This window comes from Pteronotus mesoamericanus, unplaced genomic scaffold (genome assembly GCF_021234165.1).
Source record: "Pteronotus mesoamericanus isolate MK-2021 breed Mesoamerican mustached bat unplaced genomic scaffold, CSHL_Meso_final contig_22, whole genome shotgun sequence".
NCBI lineage: Eukaryota > Metazoa > Chordata > Mammalia > Chiroptera > Mormoopidae > Pteronotus > Pteronotus mesoamericanus.
This window is the reverse complement of record NW_026555090.1, coordinates 9,690,022-9,710,622: the sequence shown is the minus strand read 5'-3', so window position 1 is coordinate 9,710,622 and position 20,601 is coordinate 9,690,022. Positions and strand designations below refer to the sequence as shown.

Here is a 20,601-nt window from a genome sequence, read left to right as displayed (position 1 = left end):
CAGCTGTGTGTCTGGATTCTGACTCACCCTTGATCTCCCCTACTTTATGCCCATATTTCTTTCCCTACTACCTCCCCGTGTGGGCTTCAAGGTCTAGCACCAGATGTGAAGACGACAGCTTTGTGGAGCGTGCTTAACCAGCGCCCACCACTGTCCAGCTCAGCCCCGGTAAGAGCGCCCTTTGCCCCCTGTCTTTCTCCCTCCCTTCCCCTCTCTCTAAAAATAAGTAAATAAAATCAAAAAAAAAGGAAGGGAGGAAAGAAAGAAAGAAATGCAAATTCTCAGGCCCCACCCCAGACCTGAAAATCAGAAACTCTGGGTGGGCCCCAGGCATGTGGGCTTTAAGTGGCCCTCCAGGTTTGGCCAAACAGACAATCCTAAAGGAAGACAGGGGGCAAAGGTCTTCTGTGGTCCTGCCTCTCTGCCTGAGACAGGTCATTACTGACAGGTATTACTTCACATGGTGGAGATGGAAGGAGCTCAGGTTTGGTTCACTCCACAGCAGTGGTTCTCAAAAAGGAGCAAGCGTCTGAGTGACCTGGAAGGCCACTTAGAGCCCACGTGGCCTGTTTTTAAAAAAGCAATGATGGAAAAGTTCCCTAATTGGAGGAGAGAAAAAGTCTCACAAGTCCAGAAAGCACAGAGGGTCCCATTCAAGAGGAACCCAATGAGGCCCACTTCAAGACACATCATCATTAAAATGACAAATATCAAAGACAAACAGACAATCCTAAAGGAAGCAAGGGAGAAAGAGTTAGTAACATATAAGGGAGCCCCAATACGGCTAGCATCTGACTTCTCAACAGAAACACTGCAAGCCAGAAGGGAGTGGCAAGAAATATTCCAAGGAATGAAAAGCAAAGGCCTGCAACCAAAACTGCTCTACCTAGCAAGGCTCACAATTAAAATGGAAGGCAAAATAAGGAGTTTCCCAGACAAAAGAAGGCTAAAAGAATACACCTCCACCAAACCAGCATTGCAAAATATGTCAACGGGAGTGCTTTAAGAAGAAAAAGAATCTATGAATACCGAGTTCCTTTCCCAGGCACCAATACTTGATATTACCAATATTTTTAATACTTATTAATCTGATTGTGACAATGATGTGTTATTTTAATTGTTACTTTAGTATTTGTTGAAACTAAACCTGTTTTTGTATGTTTCTTGCCTATTTTTATTATTTATTAAAAAAAACTTTAAATGACTTTTTGGTATTCTTTATCCATTTTTTGATTAAATGTTTGTAGAATTTTTTCCCTAAAAAAAAAAAAACAACAACTATTAACCCTTTTATAGATGTGCTGCAAATACTTTCTTATTCTATTACTTGTCCTTTAACTTTTTTTTACATTACTATTACTGTATAGTCTTAAATGTTTAATATAGTCATATTGTCAATATTTTACTTTATAGCTTCTATGTTTGAATATGTTACTTCAGGGTAAGAAAAAGATTATTTTGTATTTTCTTCTAAAATTCCTTAGATTTTACATATTGATTTTTAAATCACCTGAATATTTGTTGTATAATATGTGAAATAGGGCTCTATATTTGTTTTATTTCAAGTAATAGTGATCCATGCATCATATATGTTGAATAAGCCTTATTTTCCCCATTGATTTGAAATATAAATGTAATCATACATTACATTGTTAGACAGATATATACATTTGTTTCTAGAATGCTCATTTTATTTCATTTATCTATTTGATTATTTCTGTGCAGGTGTCATATTTTAATTGCTGAGACTTTATAATGGCTTTAAACTTTTTAATATTTTATAATTAATCTTGACATTTAAAAAAATAAATAAAAGCAATCTGCATTAAAAAAAAAAGGAAAGAAAGAAAGAAAGAAGGAACTCCTGCCTTTTGCGACAACATTGATAGAACTGGAGAATAGTGTGCTGAGTGAAAATAGGCCAGTCAGTGAAAGACAAATATCATATGATCTCACCTATAAGTGGAATCTATTCACCAAAATAAACTAACGAACAAAATAAACCACAGGCATGGGAACATGGAGCGGCCTGAAAGTGACCAGAAAGGATGGGGAAGGACGACAATGGTGGAAAAAAGGAGAAGGAACTACACAAAGGACATGTATGAATGACCTGTGGACATGGACAGCAGAGTGGGAATTGACTGTGGGAGTGGGGGGTGGGGTGGGATGGGTGGAGGGGGGTAAAGGGGGAGAAATGGAGACAGCTGTAATAGAATAAACATGATTTTAAAAAAGTTAAAAAAAAAGTATGCTCAATAAATGCTGCTTCCTTTGTCCATCTCCAGCCTGACTTTTGCCATTGAGGTTTCGACCCTAAGAGTAAGACTCCACATTTACCTGTTCTCAGTTTAGTTTTGCGGCTTTGAAGCCATCGTCCCAGCCTGTGAAGACGCTGTCATGGCGGCCTGCCTGCTATTCCTGCGGTAGCGTTGCTGGTACCATGTTGGAACTTCAGGGTTCACAGAGGGTGGGGGGCAGGGCTTGCCCCTGAGGTCAGGGAAGAGGCGGAACTCTGATTTGGGAAGCCGCCTTCATAGTTTCTAGTGAGCGTCTGCACCCCAATCAGAAATACCAACTTAAAAAAATTTTTTGAAGTGATAGAGGGAAAAAAAAATGGTCCCATGTACTTATCCTGCTGGTCTGTTGCCCGTACGGATACTTACTGTGTGCAAGTCCAAAGCCTAGAAGACACTCGAGCTGAGATTTGATTTCTAGACCGTGGGCAGCCTAAGTGACCAGCTTCAAGAGGGGGCGCTCTGGGGGGTTCTTTCCTCAATGGATCCTCTTCCCGTTAAATAAATAACCAAAAAACAAACAAACAAACAAACAAACAAACAAACCTAGGAACAAACTTCTTATAGAATTTAATGTTTTCAGGGACGGGATGGACTGAAGCCCAAGGGGAAGTATGGCAGGGTGTCCGCCAGCAAAAAGGCACAGGGACGCAGAGGGCTGGCCGGGACAACTGGGCTGCAAGCTCGCCAGGAGCTTATTCTCTCTCCGTCTCTGTTCATGGCTGCTCCTTAAACCCGGATCTGCTGTTGCTCCTTCTTCTTTACCTCTGCCCAGATGTCTGACAGGTCCTGGATAAACTGCTGGATCTAACAAGGCAGGGAGATGAGAGTAAACCCTACCCAGTGACGGGCCATCCCGTCCAAAAGCAGAGCACGCCCAGGCGTCACCTGTAAGGAATCACCATTTTCCTGAGATTAACGTCTTGAAGCCACTTCCCCTCATTTGACAATTATTCTAGTTGAAATGGAGGATTGGGCTTAGTAGATGAAAAGCTGTAAATAGCAATGGCGTTAGAAGTCCTGGAAGCAGATGCCGTGTTGGGAAGAAGTACAGGCTGGCAGGCTAACCGAAGGGAAGAGAGAGGGAGGGCCTTGGGCAGACCGGGCCCAGCCAGGGCCGGGGCAGGCGGCTCCCCACAGTTTAACAGCCTTTAAAGTGGTTCTTTCCCTGAGAGCCAGAACTGATGCTCATTGGGCTACTCTTGAGGCATCGAGGAAGTTTAAATTCTACTCACTAGCTTCCCTTTTAAAGAACATGAAATCAGTATGACCGCGGAAAGGGTGATGCCTTACAAGTCAGAAAACCTGGGGTTCTGAAGCAGCTCTGGGGAAATCGTTCATCTTTCTGGGACTCAGTTTCTTTGTCTTTAAAAAGGGAAGAGGGAGGGAAGGTTGGCCTAGATAACCTCAAAAATCGCAATCCTAAAATTTCTCCTTTTCAAGAACGCTCCCGGAGACAGGACTACACCGACTGTCCAAAACTCTGAACAACTGTTAGTAGCAAATACTGGTGCCATTATTGATATGATTCCTATTTTGCAAAAGAGGAAACAGAGTCAATAAATTGAAGTAACTTTCCCAAGGTTACAGAGAAGACAAGTCCAGCATTTCCCAAACTACGTTCTTATAATGAGTAATCACATACCTCCAAAAAAGGATTCAGTGGTCAAGCTTCAGAAATGTTAAAAAGATACATTATATTAAATCTTAGAGAATGCTTAGAGAGTCTCAGGATAAAACCATAGCAAAGACTCTGTGAAGTCCCAGATTTAAAAACCATCTGAACTTGTTGAACTTTAGCGTTTTTTAAACTTGCTAGTCCATAGAGTCCTTTTATTTCCCCACAGGAAACTTACTAGCACCTTGGGACTCCAGGATTTTGCAAGCCCAGGTTGAGAAGTGCTGCTCCAGTTTGGGCTTTCCTCAGGGACAATGCTGGACCTTTCACGACACAGCACATGGAATTCAAACTGTCTTGGCCTTTCGCAGAATGGCTTTCCTAAGCTGTACTCTGATGCCATGCTCCTGTTTCTCGGTGAGTCGCTTCCGTAGCCCAGCCTTGGATCTGTTGTAAGGATTTGTTGACAGCATTGTTCCCTGAGGACCTCTGAAGCCTCCTTGAGAAATTTCAGTTAGAGTGCTGGAAAAGGTTTGCTTTCTCTGAGGAAAAACTTACGTTTTCTTATTTTGGTACCTGAACTGTGTGTTGCTTTTCCATCTGCTTACCAGGAAGCTCAGAGCCAACCTCTGTCCTTTATAAGACAAGAATCTACAGTCTTTATTTCTCTCTCTTGCCTTGACCTCTGATTTTAACTTATACTTTTCCTGGTCCTTATTTTTAATGTTTCAGGATACTTGACCATGTGTATTTCTCTCAGTAGGCTCATATCCTGTGGGAATATGTTTATAGGTTTTAGAGAGAGAGAAACATCGACTGGTTGCCTCCTGCATGAGTCCCAACTGGGAATCGAACCTGCAACCTTTTCAGTGTAACGGGTCAATGCTCCAACCAGTGGAGCATTGGATAAGGCTGAAGTGGGTTATTTAAAAATAACACTGGGGTATATTAAGTATTCCTATAGAGGCAAATCAAAGTTGAAAAGGAGTCAGAAAGCCCTGCAATTGGAGTGGATGAACTGGAAGCTATGATCACGCAGGGAACGCTCAGGCAGGGGCAGGGAGCTCTAGAGAGCACCCACTCCTGCCCCGTCTTTCTTTACAACTGCCAAAGGAAAGGGGCCCGAGGACCGCCGGGGGTCCCTGAGACCCCGCTGCTGGGGGGAGGGGCTGCAAGGCCAGAACTCTGCTTATTATTTGTCTATTTGTCTATTTGTTAATTATTAGTCTATTACCCGTCTCTTTTTCTCTCACGAATGTACAGCAGCTTTTACCGGCGTAGAATATTTTGATGACATGGGCTGTCACAACAGGACGGATGCAAAAGCCACTATGAGGACCCACCTGTCCTCTGTGAAGCCAGACATTAAGGGAATTTATAAAAGTGTCAACTAACGCCACTCATTCCCACAAAATATATCTTTTGAAAATGTATTTTTCATTAAAAATGCTATTTATGTTCATTTGCTTCTTGTCATTTTAAAGTGATTAAATTAAGCATTTAAAAATTTTTAAAAATATTTATGGATTTTAGAGAAAGAGGAAGGGAGAGAGAAAAACATCGATTGGTTGCCTCTTTCCTATTCATGCCCCAACCGGGGATCGAACCAGCAACCTAGGCATGTGCCCTGACCGGGAAATGAACCTCCAGCTTCTTGATGTATGGCACAATGCTCCAAACAATTGAACCACACTAGCTAGGACATGAATTAAGTATTTTTAATTTTTCTGTTTGAGTTTCTAATATGGTAAATATCAATATCCAATATAAACAGAAGCTCTTAGAAGGTTTTCAATAAATTTAAAGAGTATAAATGTATCCTGATATCAAAAAGTTTGAGAACTCCTGCTTCAGAACAAATTTCCTTACAGATTCCCTTTACAGTCTTTAGACAGTCAATAATTCTACTCTAAATGCCGTAGGAAGCAGGCAGACTTTTTGGTTTAGGGAAATCCTTCTTCCTGGCTGGTCAGCGGGTGAAATCCTTTATATTTCATGAGTTTCACTTTTGTTGTTGTTGTTAAATGGGGAAATGCCTCTCAGTCAATTGCTTCTTTTTGGCTTGTGTTTGATCTTCACTCACAAAACACTGAGTGCCTACTATGTGGCAGGCATTGTTTTAGACACTGGGGATACGGCAAGGAACAACACAAACATCACAGTTTTCAGGAGCTTACTTTTACTATTTCACAGCAGAGCTAAAGACTTTTGCTAAAGGAATAAATAAATAGTCACATTTCTCTGTGTGTCGCAAGGAGCATGGCTAATGCATCTGCTGGTGCAGAGGCTCCCAAATTATGGGATGTGTTTGCCTTTGGTCAGAAAAGAGATGATTTTAGGTGGCACATGGACACAGCATCGGAGAGCTTTGGGTCATACAGTGAAAAAGCTTTTTCCTTTCAATTAGTTCAAAGACAAAATCTCAGATTGGTACTGATGTGACTCTAACAGTTCCCTAAACTTGCTGATTTACCTCCCGCCTCCCTCACGAATGTTCTCTTTCCCCAAAGAGTGGGAAAGGCATAAGCCTTTGGGAACTCACTAGATCTAAAAAGACTGTTCCTCACAATGAATTCAATATTGGTCCCTGCTGCTGTCCGTGTCGACTGGGCCCAGCAGGGCCTTTGCTCTGATGCAGTGGTTCTCAAAATGTGGAACCCTGACCAGAGCCATCGCCTGGGACTTGTGGAAAACGGAAACTCATGGGTTCTCACTTCATTCAGAGCTCAGAGTTCACTCAGAGACTCCAGGGGTGGGGGCCCAGCAGTGCTTCCCAGACCCCACGTGATTCTGATCCCGGGAACATTTGAGAACCATGTTTGCCTCTGGTTCAGTCCTTCACTCAACCAACCGAGAACCTCATGGTTCAGTAAACACAGCCCACCAGGCGCCTGCCCCTCCTCTTACCATGTCCAGCTGTTTGTGTGTGTCCTCCAGGGACACATAGCTGGCCTCCTTCAGCTGCTTGCTCACTGTCTGGAAGAGGTTCAGCGTTGCCATCTTAATGGTGCCAAGCAAGAGGGTCTTCTTGGCTGCCGTGTTCTGGATGTGTGCCCAGCGAGACTCCTGGGGAGAGGATGAGGGAGGGACATGAGCACAGCAAGTGTGTGTGTGTGTGTGTGTGTGTGTGTGTGTGTGTCCATCCCTCCCTCACTCACCCAGCACACGCAGACACCCCCTGCCCAGACGGCTGCTCACCCAGATGATGACATCACTGCGGGCGCGGTCAAAGCGCATCTGTAGGCGCGCCAGCTCATTGTTGTGCTGCAGGATCTCGTCGTCCTTCTCCTCCATGTAGCGCGCCAGCCGCGCCTTGGCACGCTCGATCTTCTCCTGGCCCTCCTGTGCCGACAGCATGAGGTCGTCGTGCATGCTCACCAGCGTCTTGTAGCGCGCCATCACCTCGTGGATCTCTTCAAACTGTGGTGGGGGGGTTGGTTCACTGCACTGAGGCCCCAGGGGCCCAACGCAGCTGCCCCTGCTACCGACCAGCTTCTGGCCTAGGTTCCTTGGCCTAGCAGAGACGCCCTAAGCCAAGGTCAAGGGACAGAGGCTCTGGTGACATTACAGTCCTGCTGCTTGCTCCTCTTGGGTTGATATGGGCCATGGGCCATGTGTTGGGGACACATGCAACTGGACCATGGGTTCTCCATTTTGACTGCATGTTGGAATCAGGGGAGGATCTTTAAGAAGGGCACCTGGCAGGCTCAACCCCCAGAGAGGCAGGTTAATAAACAGGTCTAACGTGGTCCCTGGCACCTGCATTTTGCAACCACCCCCTCACCCCCGCCCAGGTGATTCTAGGGTTGAGAACTGCTGGAGGGCACAGGCTGGGTAGCAATCATTGGGCTGTGTGTGGCATGTGCAAGAAGCTCAAGAGAGGTTAGTGTGACTGACCTGAGCTCAAGATGGGGAGCGAGAGAGCGACCTGGAGGGGTAAAAAAGTGCCCAGTAACCCCTGAGAAGGAGTGTGGACTTCATCCACTGAAGGATTTTAAAAAACAGAATGAGAACTTCATGTCTGTACATTTGAAAGCTCAACTCAGCACACAGTGTAACAGCAGGCCGGTGGAAATATACCGTGCCAGAGCTGCCACGAGCGCTTCTCCACAACTTAATGCTGCTGGCAAAGGAAGTTAGGTGCCAGCCCGAAGGGGCTCCCACCAGAGATGGGACACTTTGAACATCAGCAAGAGTAAGTGCAGAAGATTAAAACATATCAAACGTGTTAAAATCCATGAGTTCATAATGAATAGAACAACATTACAGGTCACTTTTGGAAGACACAGGAGAACCAACTCATTCTCAAAATGGTAATAAAGAATCGAACATTTATCTAGCTGCTTCTTTAAGACCCCCGTAGTGACCGAATAGTGGATGAGGGGAAGAATCCCTTTATGAAGGTATTTTCTCTGTGGTAGTGTCCTAAATATGTGTGAAGAAAGGATGGAAGTGGACGTTTCCAGCGCACTAGATGGGTCTTCCGCCCCCTATTAACAAGGAAATCAGAGTGATGATTTCTGTCACCAAAGATTCATTTTACCTGTTTATAAACACATCAGTGGAATCAAACCGTATGTCCTCTTTTATGTTTGGCTTATTTTGATCAGCATAATAATGTCTGTGCTTTGAGAAACAGAACCAAATGCAGTGTGGGGCCTTGTTTGAACCCGGATTAGAATAAACCAATTGGCCAAAAAGCATTTGTGCAAAAATGGGGGAATTTTTAACATCAACTGGATATTTAATATAAAGGAATTACTATCAAATTTTTACTAGGTGTGACCATGTATTGCAACTATATTAAAAAAGAGTTCTTCTCTTTAAAAGTTACATACTGAAATACTTACAGATGCAAAAATATCATTTGCTGCAAAATGGCAGAGGTGGGAGGTTCGGGGGATTTGACTATGAGTCGATAATTGTTGGAATTAGGTGATGAGTAATGGGCATTCAACAGACTGTTCTCTCTATTTTTGTATCTGTTTAAAATTTCCCATATTAAAAAGGTTTTTAAAAAACACTGATCAGAAAAAACTGGCACAAAAGGACATGTACAACACTATTCATAGTTTGTGGACAGGTAATATGTTGCCAAAGCATGTGAATGAGAACTTAGAAAATGAGAGATCCGATTACCTCTGAGGGGAGGGGAAGAAGCACAGGCTTGGAAGGGGGTACAAGAGGGGTTTTCATTACCTGTAGTGTTTTATTAAAGAAAAAAGAATTGAGGGCAATATAGGGGCAAATATTAAGATTTGACAAAGCTGTGGTGAGTACTTGGGCGCTATCATCTATTTCTCTATACTTTTTGGTATGCTCAAAATATTTTGAAAGACATAAAGGAAGAAGGGGAAAGAGAAAGGGACAGAGGTGGGGGTCACATGGGCTGTGTAGAATGCCGGACAGGCTGGTGGCCAGGAATAAGGCAAAGCTGAACTCCAGATGGGGAAGGGGCAGGGACTGGATTCCAGAAACACTCAGGAGACAGAATAGACCAGGTCTGCTGACTGATGGCTTCGGAGGATGAGGAAGGAGGAAGACTCAAGGGTGAAGCTCAAGTTCTGCTGAGGCCGTGGGTGGGCGGCCAGGCCACGCGCCAGCACCGGACGCGCCGCGGCAGGCTGGCCCGGGGTGTGCAGGGGGCAGATGAGGGGACTTGTGGACTCAGTAAATTAGACGCAGGGGCCTGAAGCTCAGGAGGGACATACAGGACCACGAGATACAGGCCAGGCCCCTCAGTTCTGAGACATACATTTTACCAGCTCTGAATTTGTGTCGTTTTCTTACCATTTATCTGCTGCTTTAATAGAGTAGTCTTTCCTCACTCACCCCACAAAAGCAAACAAACAAACCAACAAACAAACACCTCCCAAAGCCAATTATTAAGTGAATAATTTATCAGATTTCTTACAGCGGAGGAAATAGCATGGATTTGGGACTCAGGCAGACGTCAGTTAGGTTAGTGGTTCGCTGTGGAAACTGCTGGGACTTTAAAAAGCTGTGCACCCTTTGTCGCTCCACAGCCCGGCAGGATATTGCTCCACAGCCCAGAGGACACGCCCCGCGCCTCGCTCTGCCCTGGTAAGGGGTCCTACCTGCCACTGTCACATGGGGGCTCGGGGGAAGCCGCGTGGATTGCCACTGACATGGTGGCATCCACAGGAGGCCCAGGGACTAGATCAGGGAGAGAAGTAGAGGGTCTGGACCAAATGCCTGGGGAACATTTAAGGAAGGAGCTGGGAAGAGGGGCTCCAGGGGAGCCTGAGGAAGAAAGTAGGAGAGGAAGGGAGGGGTCCCAGAGGAAAGATGTATGTAAAGGAGTGGCGACAGTGTCAAATACACTTGACCCTTGAACAATGCAAGGGTTGGGGCGCTGACGTCCCGGGCAGCGGGAAATCCGCATAGGACTTCTGACTCCCACCCTCCAAAAAAAAAACAAATTAGCTACTGATAGTCTATTGTTGACTGGAAGCCTTACTGATAACACAAATAGTTGATTAACACATATTTTGTATGTTAAAGGTATCCCAGACCATACTTTTATAATAAAGTAAGCTAGAGAGAAGGAAATGTTATTATAAAAATCATGAGGAAAAGAAAATACATTTATAGTACTGTACCGTATCTATCAACACTGCAAGTTTATGTCATCGGTTTTAGGCTACATGGTTTGTCTGCCAGTTTTCTCGAATGGTCTACTGAAAAAAAATGATGTGTGAGTGGACTGCACAGTTCAGACCTGTGTTGTTCTAGGGTCAGCTGGGCTGCAGGGTGCATGGGCAGGAGGAGGGTGAAGTTCCCGAAGCTCTGGCAACGAGGCAGCTTTAGGAAGAGCGGTTGTCCGTGGCATCGTGGGGCTCACAGAGGAGTGGTCAGAAGCAAGCGCTCAGGCTGGGAGACCCTGGGCAGTTTGCCTAACTTCTCTGAGCCCCCATTTCCTCCTCCGCGGTGGCCCGACGGATGGCTGTCCTCTGGGGCCAATGGGTGGACGAATGAGTCGCACTTGTACAGCCCTTCGCCCCGGGCCCAACACATACTAAGCTCTCAAGCTCTGCATTAGGTTGGGTGTTTTCCAGTTTCTCTCTCTTCCTCTCCCTATTTACTCTCACGTGAACAGAAACACCAGGGAGGGGGAAGCAGGGTCAGAAGTAGGCCGCATCCTAAGGCAGGCAGAGCTCACCGTTCGTGCTGCAAAAAGAAACCTCGTTCCCCAGCACACACCACACACTGTCCACACAGAGACGTTTGCACAGCTGTCGCTCACAGGCACCAAGATACACCACCCAGCCTCCAACCCTTACCATGGGCCTTTCCCAGCTGCCCTCCAGGGCTGGATGCGTGTCCTCAGAGTAGGGTGACCATCCCTGCAGAGGGGTCCTGGAACCGGGGAGACGGGGCCCCCCGCCCAGCCCCCACTCACCTCGGAGTTCTCCACCACCTTCTCCAGGTACTTGTTGAAGATGGAGTAGTCCTGCAGCTTGCTGCTCAGCTGCTGGTGCTGTAGTCGCAGGGATGCCATCTCCTGCTTGGCCTTGGCCAGCTCGCGCAAGCGCTGCCTCTTGAGTTCTCGCTCCTTGTTAGCTTTCTTCAGGGCGCGGATCCGTTTCTGGTCATTCTCCTGGGGCAAGAGGTGGTGTCTGTCAGGCCCTCGCTCCACCCTCCCTGGGCCCGGCTACTGGTGTCCCCACACAGAGCCTCTGTCTGAGAGCTCAGGTCACACTGAGGATGGGCAGGGATCATCCATGTGGGCCAGAAGGCCTGAGGCCTGAATTTGCTCCCGATTTGGCCGTTGGTGCCTCAGTTTCTCCAACTGTGGAAATGAAAGGCAGTAGCCTCTCTCTTCCTTCCAAAAGCTGGGGCAACAGCGCTCAAGCCACAGGGAGATGGGGTGGGAGATGGGCCTTCTCCCGAGGGTGTGGAGGCAAAGCCATTCCAGGGGGCACGCAGCAAGCATCTTGGACTGGCTGCAGGCTCAGGCAGGAGGAGAGGGCGCTGGCAACCCAGTGCCCAGAAAAGACACGAGGCTCGGCTACCGCAATTAGGCCGACCCCCCCACTTCCTTCTGCAAAGCCGTCCCCCCAAGTTTAGAGGGCGAACCCACCCCTCACGACGCACTTGCGTGGCTCCTTTCCCCTCCAGGGGCCCCTGTGCCTCCCCACGGATGGCCACGTGTGGTGGGGGCACTGGGAGGTGTGTGGGGAAGGCACGCAGAGCGTTTGCACTGTGCCCCATGAGCCCAGGAGAGAACTGAAGGGCCCTAAATCAGTGGCTGTCAAGTCCAGCCGAGCATCACAATCCCCTGAGGAACTTTAAAAATGCGGTTGCCTGGGCCCAACCTCAGTCCTGCTGAAAGCAAGGAGAGAGGAGTCCCGGGGTTTTTATCTGTAACAAGTTCTCCAAGATCCTGATGCTGCTGGTCTCTAGGGGCCATTTAGAGAACCTCTTACCCCCAAATTTCCTGCTGCCCCAACCACTCCACTATCATTTTCTCTGGTCAATAAGAGCTGGACCTCTGGGCAATACGCCTGGTGCATCAGCTTCTTTTCCCCCTTGGGTTAGGCACAGAGCAAGACGGAAGATGCTTGAGAGCAGGGCTTCCTGCAGTAGAAGCCAGTGATCCCTCCCTGGAGCTGGGCCAGGCCCTTCCTTCTTGGAGAAATCTGGGTCTGAACACGGTTATATGGCTCCTCAAAGGACCAGTAGAGAGGAGCTGCCTCAGAATGGTCGCTGGTACCGGGTCCTTCATCCACCCCCTCCGCAGACCCTCAGTGCTAGGAGGGAGGGGTGGAATGAACTGGGGGGACCAAACCCCTGTGTGATTCATCTTTGTGTCTCCAAGTGCCTAGCCCTGACCGTACCTCATTCATTCATTCAGTCACTCACTCATTCATTCATTCATTGGATAAATTGTATGTCTCAGGTATGGGCAGGGAAGTTATAAATGGAAATCTAGAAGGAGCAGAGACTGACAGGTAAACAAGAAATTACAAACAGCAACAAGTGGGGGCAAAAAGGGAGAAGCTCCAGGCATTGATGAGCACTGAAGAGCCATCTCATCCAGGGTGAGGAGTCAGCAAAAGCAAGGAGAAAGAGGAGAAGGAGGGGGAGGCTAACCTGGATGAATTGCTCGAACTTCTGCATGTGGGCCTTCAGCCGGGCCTCCTTGATGCCCAGTTCCTCCCAGCGCAGGTTCAGAGTCTCCATTCTATGCTGAAATGCCTTGGGGTGGGGGGAGCAGACAGGTCGGGGGTCCTCTGACATGGGCACCAAGGAAGGCCCCAGCATCCCCTGCCCAAGCGTCTGGATCCCCAGGCCTCCTGCGCTCCCCCGCGCCCCCTCTCACCCACCGCCCGCCCGGCCTGGGTCAGAGCAGAGCGTCCCAGGACACTGGCTCCCCCAAGACTCGGATCATTTCTGTCTCTGCGGAGGGAACACAGAGCCACCACCCAGGACTGGTGCTAGCCACCGCCACCCACAAAACGAAGAGCTGTCCCTGTGGCCCGCTCTGCACCCCACCGCCAGTCCCCCACCTCCTTCTTCTGAAGCATGGCGTGGTGCATGACCTTGGCCTCCTTCTTCTTCTCCAGCAGCTGGATAGATGGGGACTCTGACTGCTCCTCAATGTGGGGAAACTTCCTGTCCAAGACATGGGCAAAGGTGCCTGGGATTAACCCATAGAGACAGAAGGCCGTGGGGAGGGAAGGGAGTCCTGCCCCCACCTGAGTAAGAGGCATGGTCTGTTGAGAGGGAGAGAGAGCTGGGTTGATGTCTGTGGAGCAAGGTGAAGCAGATGGTAAGGGCTGGGGACCCACGTGACCGGGCAGATGATGTGGGACACTGGGTTACAGGAGTAGGAGGGGTCGGAAGCGGGGCATGGGCAGGTGTGAGAGGTCTCGGACTCAGAGGGGCCCGCAGACCCTGAGCCACTCACTGGAGCAGTTGCAGCAGCCGCTCCCCATACTGCAGGCGGAAGTACTCGGCCAGATCTTCCTCCTCCATGATGCCTAGACTCATGGTGGCGGGGAGGGGAGGCCGGGCCGCCGGCCGTCACAGTGAAGCAGTGGGCGGGGAGCCACAGGTGGCTCAGGAGTGCTAGGGCTCCTGCTTCTCCCTTCTGCCCGCTTTTCGGGGTCCACAGACGGTGGGTGACTGAGAGAGTCCTGGGAAGGCGGCTGGAGGCTGAGATCAGCAGCCACCAGAGAGCTGGTTACCTAGCAACAGGTCGCCTGGTTCTCTGGCCCACAGAGGAACTCGGGCTTTGCCCTCTGACCCCTATCTGCTCCTGCATTGACCGCTCAGGACTTTGGGGGAGAAGTTAGGCCTGATTAGATGCCGGCGTCCAGGCTGGGAGGCAGGGTCTGGGTGTCTATAGCTGAGATGTGGGGTGTCTGGAGGGGGTGTTCTTGTGAGGAAGCCGTGCCCCTGGCCCTCCCTCCCAGGGTCCTGATGCGTGGGGTGCATGAGGGTGAGGGAGGCGACTGCACCTGCGACAGATGGCTGAGAGGACAAGCAGGGAAGGAAGGGAGGTGGTTAGCGGAGGCAGGGCTGGGGGTGCACCGAGAAGCTTGGGGCCTGTGGGGGATGGGATGAGAACCACGTGGTGAGCAAAGAGGGTGCACGGGTGTGTTTGTGAGGAGGGGTCGGGGTGGGCAAAAGGCCTGGGGACAGAAGAGGCATTCCGGGGGCTGAGGAGCAGAGCCAGGCCCCTCGGAGGGTAACACTCCATCTTTCGAGGTTGGCAGAATTTCAAAATGCTAAGGAATGCAAAACCATGCTACCATAAATGTCCCATGTTTTACGTGTTCACTTCAGGGTGGCTGGGTGCCTGCCTCGATCTCGACTGGGCGCTGTGCACACGCTTATTCGGCCTGAGGTTCAGCACCCTAATTTGAGACCCTGTGTGCGAGGCGGGCGCCCCCGGCGGCAACGCCCGGCTCCCGGGCTCCGCCGTGCGCCCAGCCCACCGACCCTAGCCCGCCGCGTCTCGCTCCGCCTCGGTCTGGGAGCCGGCCCCGCGGGGGGTGGGGGCTGGGGTGGGGTCTCCCGCAGGGGCGGTGTCCGGAATCCTGAGCCCACCTCCGCGACACGGCCCGTCCTCCGGTGCCCCCTGCTGGCCGCCCGGCCCCCGCTACATCCTCGCTGGGGAGGAGTGGGAGAGGGTGGTCAGGGCTCTGCCAGCCCCCGCCCGCCTCCATTCACACTCCCGTCCTTTCCTCCCGAGCTGGCCGCTTCCAGCCCGCCCCACGGGCTCAGCAGAAGCAGCACTACGGCTCCCACCCCACCCAACGTGCACCCACCCACGCACCCACTCGCCTTGCCCGTCCCACCCTAAGCCCCTCCACCAGAGATGGTTCTCCACCCGCAAGGTGACGAGAACGCCAGTAAAGATGGTAAGCTCCTCAAAGAGGAATGTTGCCCTCCTTGTTGATCCCTGGAGCCTGGCACAATCAACCTGGGGTTTCCCTTTTTATTCCTTTGGGACACCTGTGTAATGCCAGCCCTTGAGGAAGGAGGAGGCAATCTGTTTCCGAACCACCAGTTCACCCTGGTGTTACATTCCGTTGTCATATCCTTGGTTGCATCTGAGGATCAGGGGGTCCAGGGCCAGGTTGGCACATGCAAGTGAGACATCCTCTTTCTCCTGTGTGCCCCTGCCCTCCGGGAGCTCCTTCTGCACGGCGCACGAGAGTCGAGAGAATTTTCATCCCCACACCCCCCCACACCCCTCCCTGGGGTCTCCCTGCCTTCCCAGGGGCCACCCAGTAAGAGCAGGGCTATGGGAGATTCACAGAAGTCTTGCTCTCCCCAGCTCTCCTTCTCCTCACTCCCTGAGTGAACCCTGCTTCCTCCCCTCCTCCTTTTCTTAATACATTTAAAAAAGTATTCTCACCTGAGGGTATGTTTACTGATTTTAGAGAGGAATAGAGAGAGAGACATCTGTGTGGAAAACATCCACCGGTGGCTCCCAGTACTCCCCTGACCAGGGACGGAACTGGCAATCTTTTCACACCAGGGCGATGCTCCAACCACCTGGACCACCCCGTCGGGGCTCTGCGCCTCCTTTTCTGTCTTGATATTTGCCCGTGAGGCATCTAGCAAAATCTCCTAATGGATTTAGGTTGTTGGAAACCAATAGGAATAATATTTTCTGTTTTCTGTCCTGTCTCATCCTCCCTCTGAGACAATTATCAGCTTAAAAAGGTGGAGGAGAAAATATCAGGAAAAAATTGGTTGATTTCTCGAAAAATATTATCCTGGCGTAGAGACCAGCAAAGCACTAGGTCCACAACAGAGTATTGGGTACAAGGAAACCATTTTTTTATCTATGTTACGTTCCATTCCCTATATGCCTTACATTTCACGTAAGTGGAATCATGCAGGCAAATTACATGAGATGCAGTCCTGTGTCACTTAATGATGGGGGTATGTTATGAGAAATGCATCGTTAGGCAATTCTGTCATTGTGCCAACATCATAGTGTGTGAATGCAAACCTAGATAGTATAGCCTACTACACACCTACATAATACCTACATAGTATAGCCTGTTGTCCCAGGCTACAAACCTGCACAGTATGTTTCTGAAAAGAATATTTTAGGCACTTGCAACACAATGATATTAGTGTATCTAGACATATCTAAACATAGCAAAGGCATAGTAAAAATATGATAGAAAAGATGACAAACAGTACACCTGTCAGGGTACCTGCCACGAATGGAGCTTGCAGAATGGATGTTGCTCAGGGCGAGTCAGCGAGGGAGCAGTGAGTCCCAGCACCGCGTACGCGGCTGTAGCCTTTATAAGCACTGCACACTTAGACTGCACTTAACCTCTAAAAATATTTTTTCTTTCTTCAATGATAAATTAACCTTAGCTTACTGTAAAATTTTTACTTTATAACCTTTACTTTTTTTAACTTTTCAACTCTTGTAATTATGCGTAGCTTAAAACACAAACACGTTGTGCAGCTATGCAAAAGTGTTTTCCTTCTTTATATTCATTTTCTATAGGCTTTTCTTCTACTTAAACTTTTTTTTTACTTTTAAAATATTAAAAAACAAACCCACACATTAGCTTGGATCTCCCATGATCATCAACGCGAGTGCCTTCCACCTCCACACCCGGACCCTCCAGGAAGCTCTGCAGGGGCTGAGCGCCGCTGGCGTCTCCTGCAACAGCGGAGCTTCCCCTGCAACAGCCCCTGAAGGACCTGCCTGAGGCTCTTTTTGAGGGGGTATCCTTCTTTTCAGCAATATGTCCATGGTGCTTTGCTTGGTTTGTTTCTTTGTTTTCCATCATAGATTTGCTTACAAGCAGATAATGCATGAACAGTCCTCTCTGTTAATGAAAACCTTTCAATGTTGGGGTCTATGTTTTCAAACCTTTTAAGGAGCTGGGGAAGTCTGACAAAGCTCCTGCTGAACCATTCACTGTATAATCTTAAGGGACCACTGTTACATAGATGGTCTATCCTTAACCAAAATGTAGTTATGTGGCATATAACTATGCTTCAAGATGGTATTGTATTGTATTAGTTGCTGTAACAAACAATCTGAAGCCTCAATACCTTAACAAGTGCCAATGTGGATTTTCCTCTTGGGGTGGTTCTCCTGGGAGATTTTTTTCCCAAGCAATGAAGGGTCTAAGCCTTTCCCATCTTATAGCTCCATGAGCTCCGTGGTCGCTGTGGAAGGGAAAGAGAGAAAGAGGGAAAAAAAAAAAAGCCCTTCTTCTCTGAACAAACTCATCACCACTCTTGTGCCCTGGCCTTTGGTGGGAACCAGCCACATGCAAGGGGCTGGCAATGCAGTTCCGCTGTGTTCCCAGGAAGAGGAAACTGATGCGATGCACATCGAACCAGTTTGTTCTGTACTCTTGAGAATTAAAAGGATGTTTGGAAATAAGCTGAAAGCAGAGCCTCACAAATCAACTAATTGACAAGGAATAAAAAGAAAAAAATCAGGTCAATCACGATCTCATGTATGAAAATCTTAATGAAAATATTACCAGATTTTATTTAGTACACTATTAAAACAAATCATCTTCCAGAACCATAAATACAAAAATGGCTTTATATTAGAAATCTATTAATAAAATTAATTCTATCAATATGTCTCAAGAGAAAAGTCTTGTTATCATTGCAGTAGATGCCAACATGGCATTGAAAAATTCCATATTCATTCTGATTAAAAATAGCTAGTGTGCAAATCACTTTCTTAACATAATAAATAAAATCTGAACCCTACAGATAACATTAAAATTTACAGTAAAGAGCCCCGGCTGGTGTGGCTCAGTGGATTGAGTACCAGCCTGCCAACAAAAGTGTTGCTGGTTTGATTCCCAGTCAGGGCACATGCTTGGGTTGCAGGCTGGATCCCCAGTAGTGGGCGTGTGAGAGGCAACCACACGTTGATGTTTCTCTTCCTCTCTTTCTCCTTCCCTTCCCCTCTTTCTAAAAATAAATAAATAAATCTTTTAAAAAATTTACATTAAAGACATTATTGTTAAAGTTAGGGACATAGGTTTTCTTCTGTCACCTTAATCATTTAATATTGTTCGGGATACTCTAACTGTTGCAAAAATATAATAAAATTAAGTTTTGTTTTTTCTACATAATGGCAGATACTGTGATCATGTACTGTGAAAATTCAAGAATGATTAATTAATTAAAAGCTATTAGAATTTAATGTAATACTGTGCGATTTGTAAACTGCTTTGTGACAAAAGCAAGATGCAGAACAGTATATATAGTGTGACCTAGTCAGCTTGTGTGTGTGTGTGTGATTAAGTACAGACAAAGCTCTAGAAGGATATTGCCATACCTCTGGGGAAGGAAATGTCATTGGTGGGGGTGATGGTTCTTTTACCTTTTAGTCTTTATATTTCTGTATTGTTTAATTTTTTAAAAAAATAATGACTATATGTGGCTAGACCAGACATCTTTGTCTTGTACTGGATCTTAGAAAAAATGCTTTAAGTTTTTCCCCATGGATTATGATGTTAGCTATGGACTTTTATATACTGCCTTTATTGTGTTGAGGAAATTTTTTATACCTATTTTACTGAGCATGTTTATCATGAATGCATATTGCATTTTGTCAAAAGCTTTTTCTGCGTGTATTGAGCTAATCATGTGGTTTTTATCTTTCATTCTGTTAATACAGTGTATCACATTGATTAATTTTTGTCTGTTAAAGTTGGTCAAAAGTGTACAAATTTTTTGAAGAGTTGTTGTATTCCATTTGCTAGTATTTTCTTGAGGATTTTGCATCTATGTTCATCAAAGATATTGGCCTATAGTTTTCTTGTGGTACCTCATCTGACTTTGGTATCAGGGTGATATTTTGCCTCAAAAAATTAGTTTGGAAGTGTTCCTTCTTATTCTATTTTTTAGAAGAGTTTGAGAAAGACTGTTATTAATTCTTTGAATGTTTCTAGAATTCAGCCATGAAGCCATCTGGTCCTGGGCTTTCCTTTGTGGGTAGGTTTTAGATGACTACTTTAATCTCCCTATCTGTTACTGATCTGCTCAGCCTTTCTATTTCTTCTTGGTTCAGACTTGGTAGGTTGTATGTTTCTAGGCATTTACCCATTTCTTCTAGGTTATCCCATTTGTTCACATATAATCCTTCCTAACAGCTTCTTATAATTCTTTTCATCTGAGGCAGCTGTTATAATGTCCCGTTTCATTTCTGATTATATTTGAGTCGTCTCTCTTTATGCTTTATCAGTCTAACCAAGGGTTTGTTGATTTTATTTTTTTCAAAAACCATATTATTAGTGTTATTACTTTCTCTGTTGTTTTTCTATTCTCTATTTGATTTACTTCTGCTCCGATTACGATTTCCCTCCTTCCTCTAACTTTGGGTTTAATTCGTTTTTCTTTTTTTTTAGTTTCTTGAGGTATAAAGTTAGGTTGTTTATTTGAGATCTTTTTTTCTTTTTTGAACGTGGGCATTTCTTGCTATAAACTTCCCTCTCAGCACTCCTTTTGCTGCATCCCATAAATTGTGTTTTTGTTTTTATTTGTCTTGACTTTCTTTTTTTTTGTTTGTTTTCTTTCGATTTTCTTCGTTAACCAGTGATGGTTCGACTATATGAGTTTAAATTACAGGTCGACTAGAGTTAAATATAAAGACACACCATGTAGCAGGGTATGCGATGGAAGTGACCCTGCTCTGTCCGGCAGGAGACCTGCCAGGACGGCCTTGGCGCAGCGAGGAGCGGGGCCCTCTGGGCCTCTGAAGCCGGTGCTTGGCAGGTCTGCATTCTGACCGAAAGCGTTCGGGAACTTCCCTGCATCCTCACCAACACCACATATGACTACTCTTTAAATTTTTGCTGGTCTGATAGGTGAAAATGTTGTTTCATCATTGTTCTAATTATTAATTATTCTAATTATTAGTGAAATGATGCATCTTTTCCTACACACACACACACTTTCTTCCTGTGTGTTTTTTGTTCATATTTGATACACATTAAAAATTGAGTTGTTTCTATTTTTTGTTGATTTATAGAAGGTCTTTATGTGTTCTGGGTAGTAACCCTACAGTTCTGATGCTCTCTTACACCCATCCTACTACTTTTGAGTGGGTTGGATTAGATGCAACAAGAGGCGGGGAAGGCAGCCGGCGCAAGCTGACCAACAGTAAGTAACGCAAGCCAACTTGCCACTGGGAGAATG

General features: G+C 46.9%; 1 protein-coding gene across 2 annotated transcripts; it reads right to left on the bottom strand.

Moving 5' to 3' along the window:
- Positions 1-3,026: 3,026 nt before the first annotated feature.
- CCDC42 (coiled-coil domain containing 42) lies at positions 3,027-13,932 on the bottom strand. Of its 2 annotated transcripts, XM_054571093.1 has the most exons (7): positions 13,850-13,932; positions 13,449-13,554; positions 13,033-13,137; positions 11,339-11,536; positions 7,114-7,335; positions 6,823-6,981; positions 3,027-3,104 (listed from the first exon to the last, which is right to left on the bottom strand). In XM_054571093.1, exons 1-7 carry the CDS (start codon positions 13,930-13,932, stop codon positions 3,027-3,029), a joined length of 951 nt encoding a protein of 316 aa, XP_054427068.1. The 2 variants fall into 2 exon arrangements, with proteins under 2 accessions (XP_054427068.1, XP_054427069.1); XM_054571094.1 differs by lacking the exon at positions 7,114-7,335.
- Positions 13,933-20,601: the final 6,669 nt, after the last annotated feature.

What these genes read in the sequence shown, in the direction of transcription:
- CCDC42 (XM_054571093.1), bottom strand. Translation starts at nt 13,932, where the DNA reads ATGAGTCTAGGCATCATGGAGGAGGAAGATCTGGCCGAGTACTTCCGC. An exon ending in AGGTGGTGGAGAACTCCGAG is followed by an intron (nt 7,336 to 11,338) that starts GTGAGTGGGGGC and finishes CCCCCACCACAG; the next exon opens with TTTGAAGAGATCCACGAGGT. An exon ending in CACACAAACAGCTGGACATG is followed by an intron (nt 3,105 to 6,822) that starts GTAAGAGGAGGG and finishes CTGCCTTGTTAG; the next exon opens with ATCCAGCAGTTTATCCAGGA.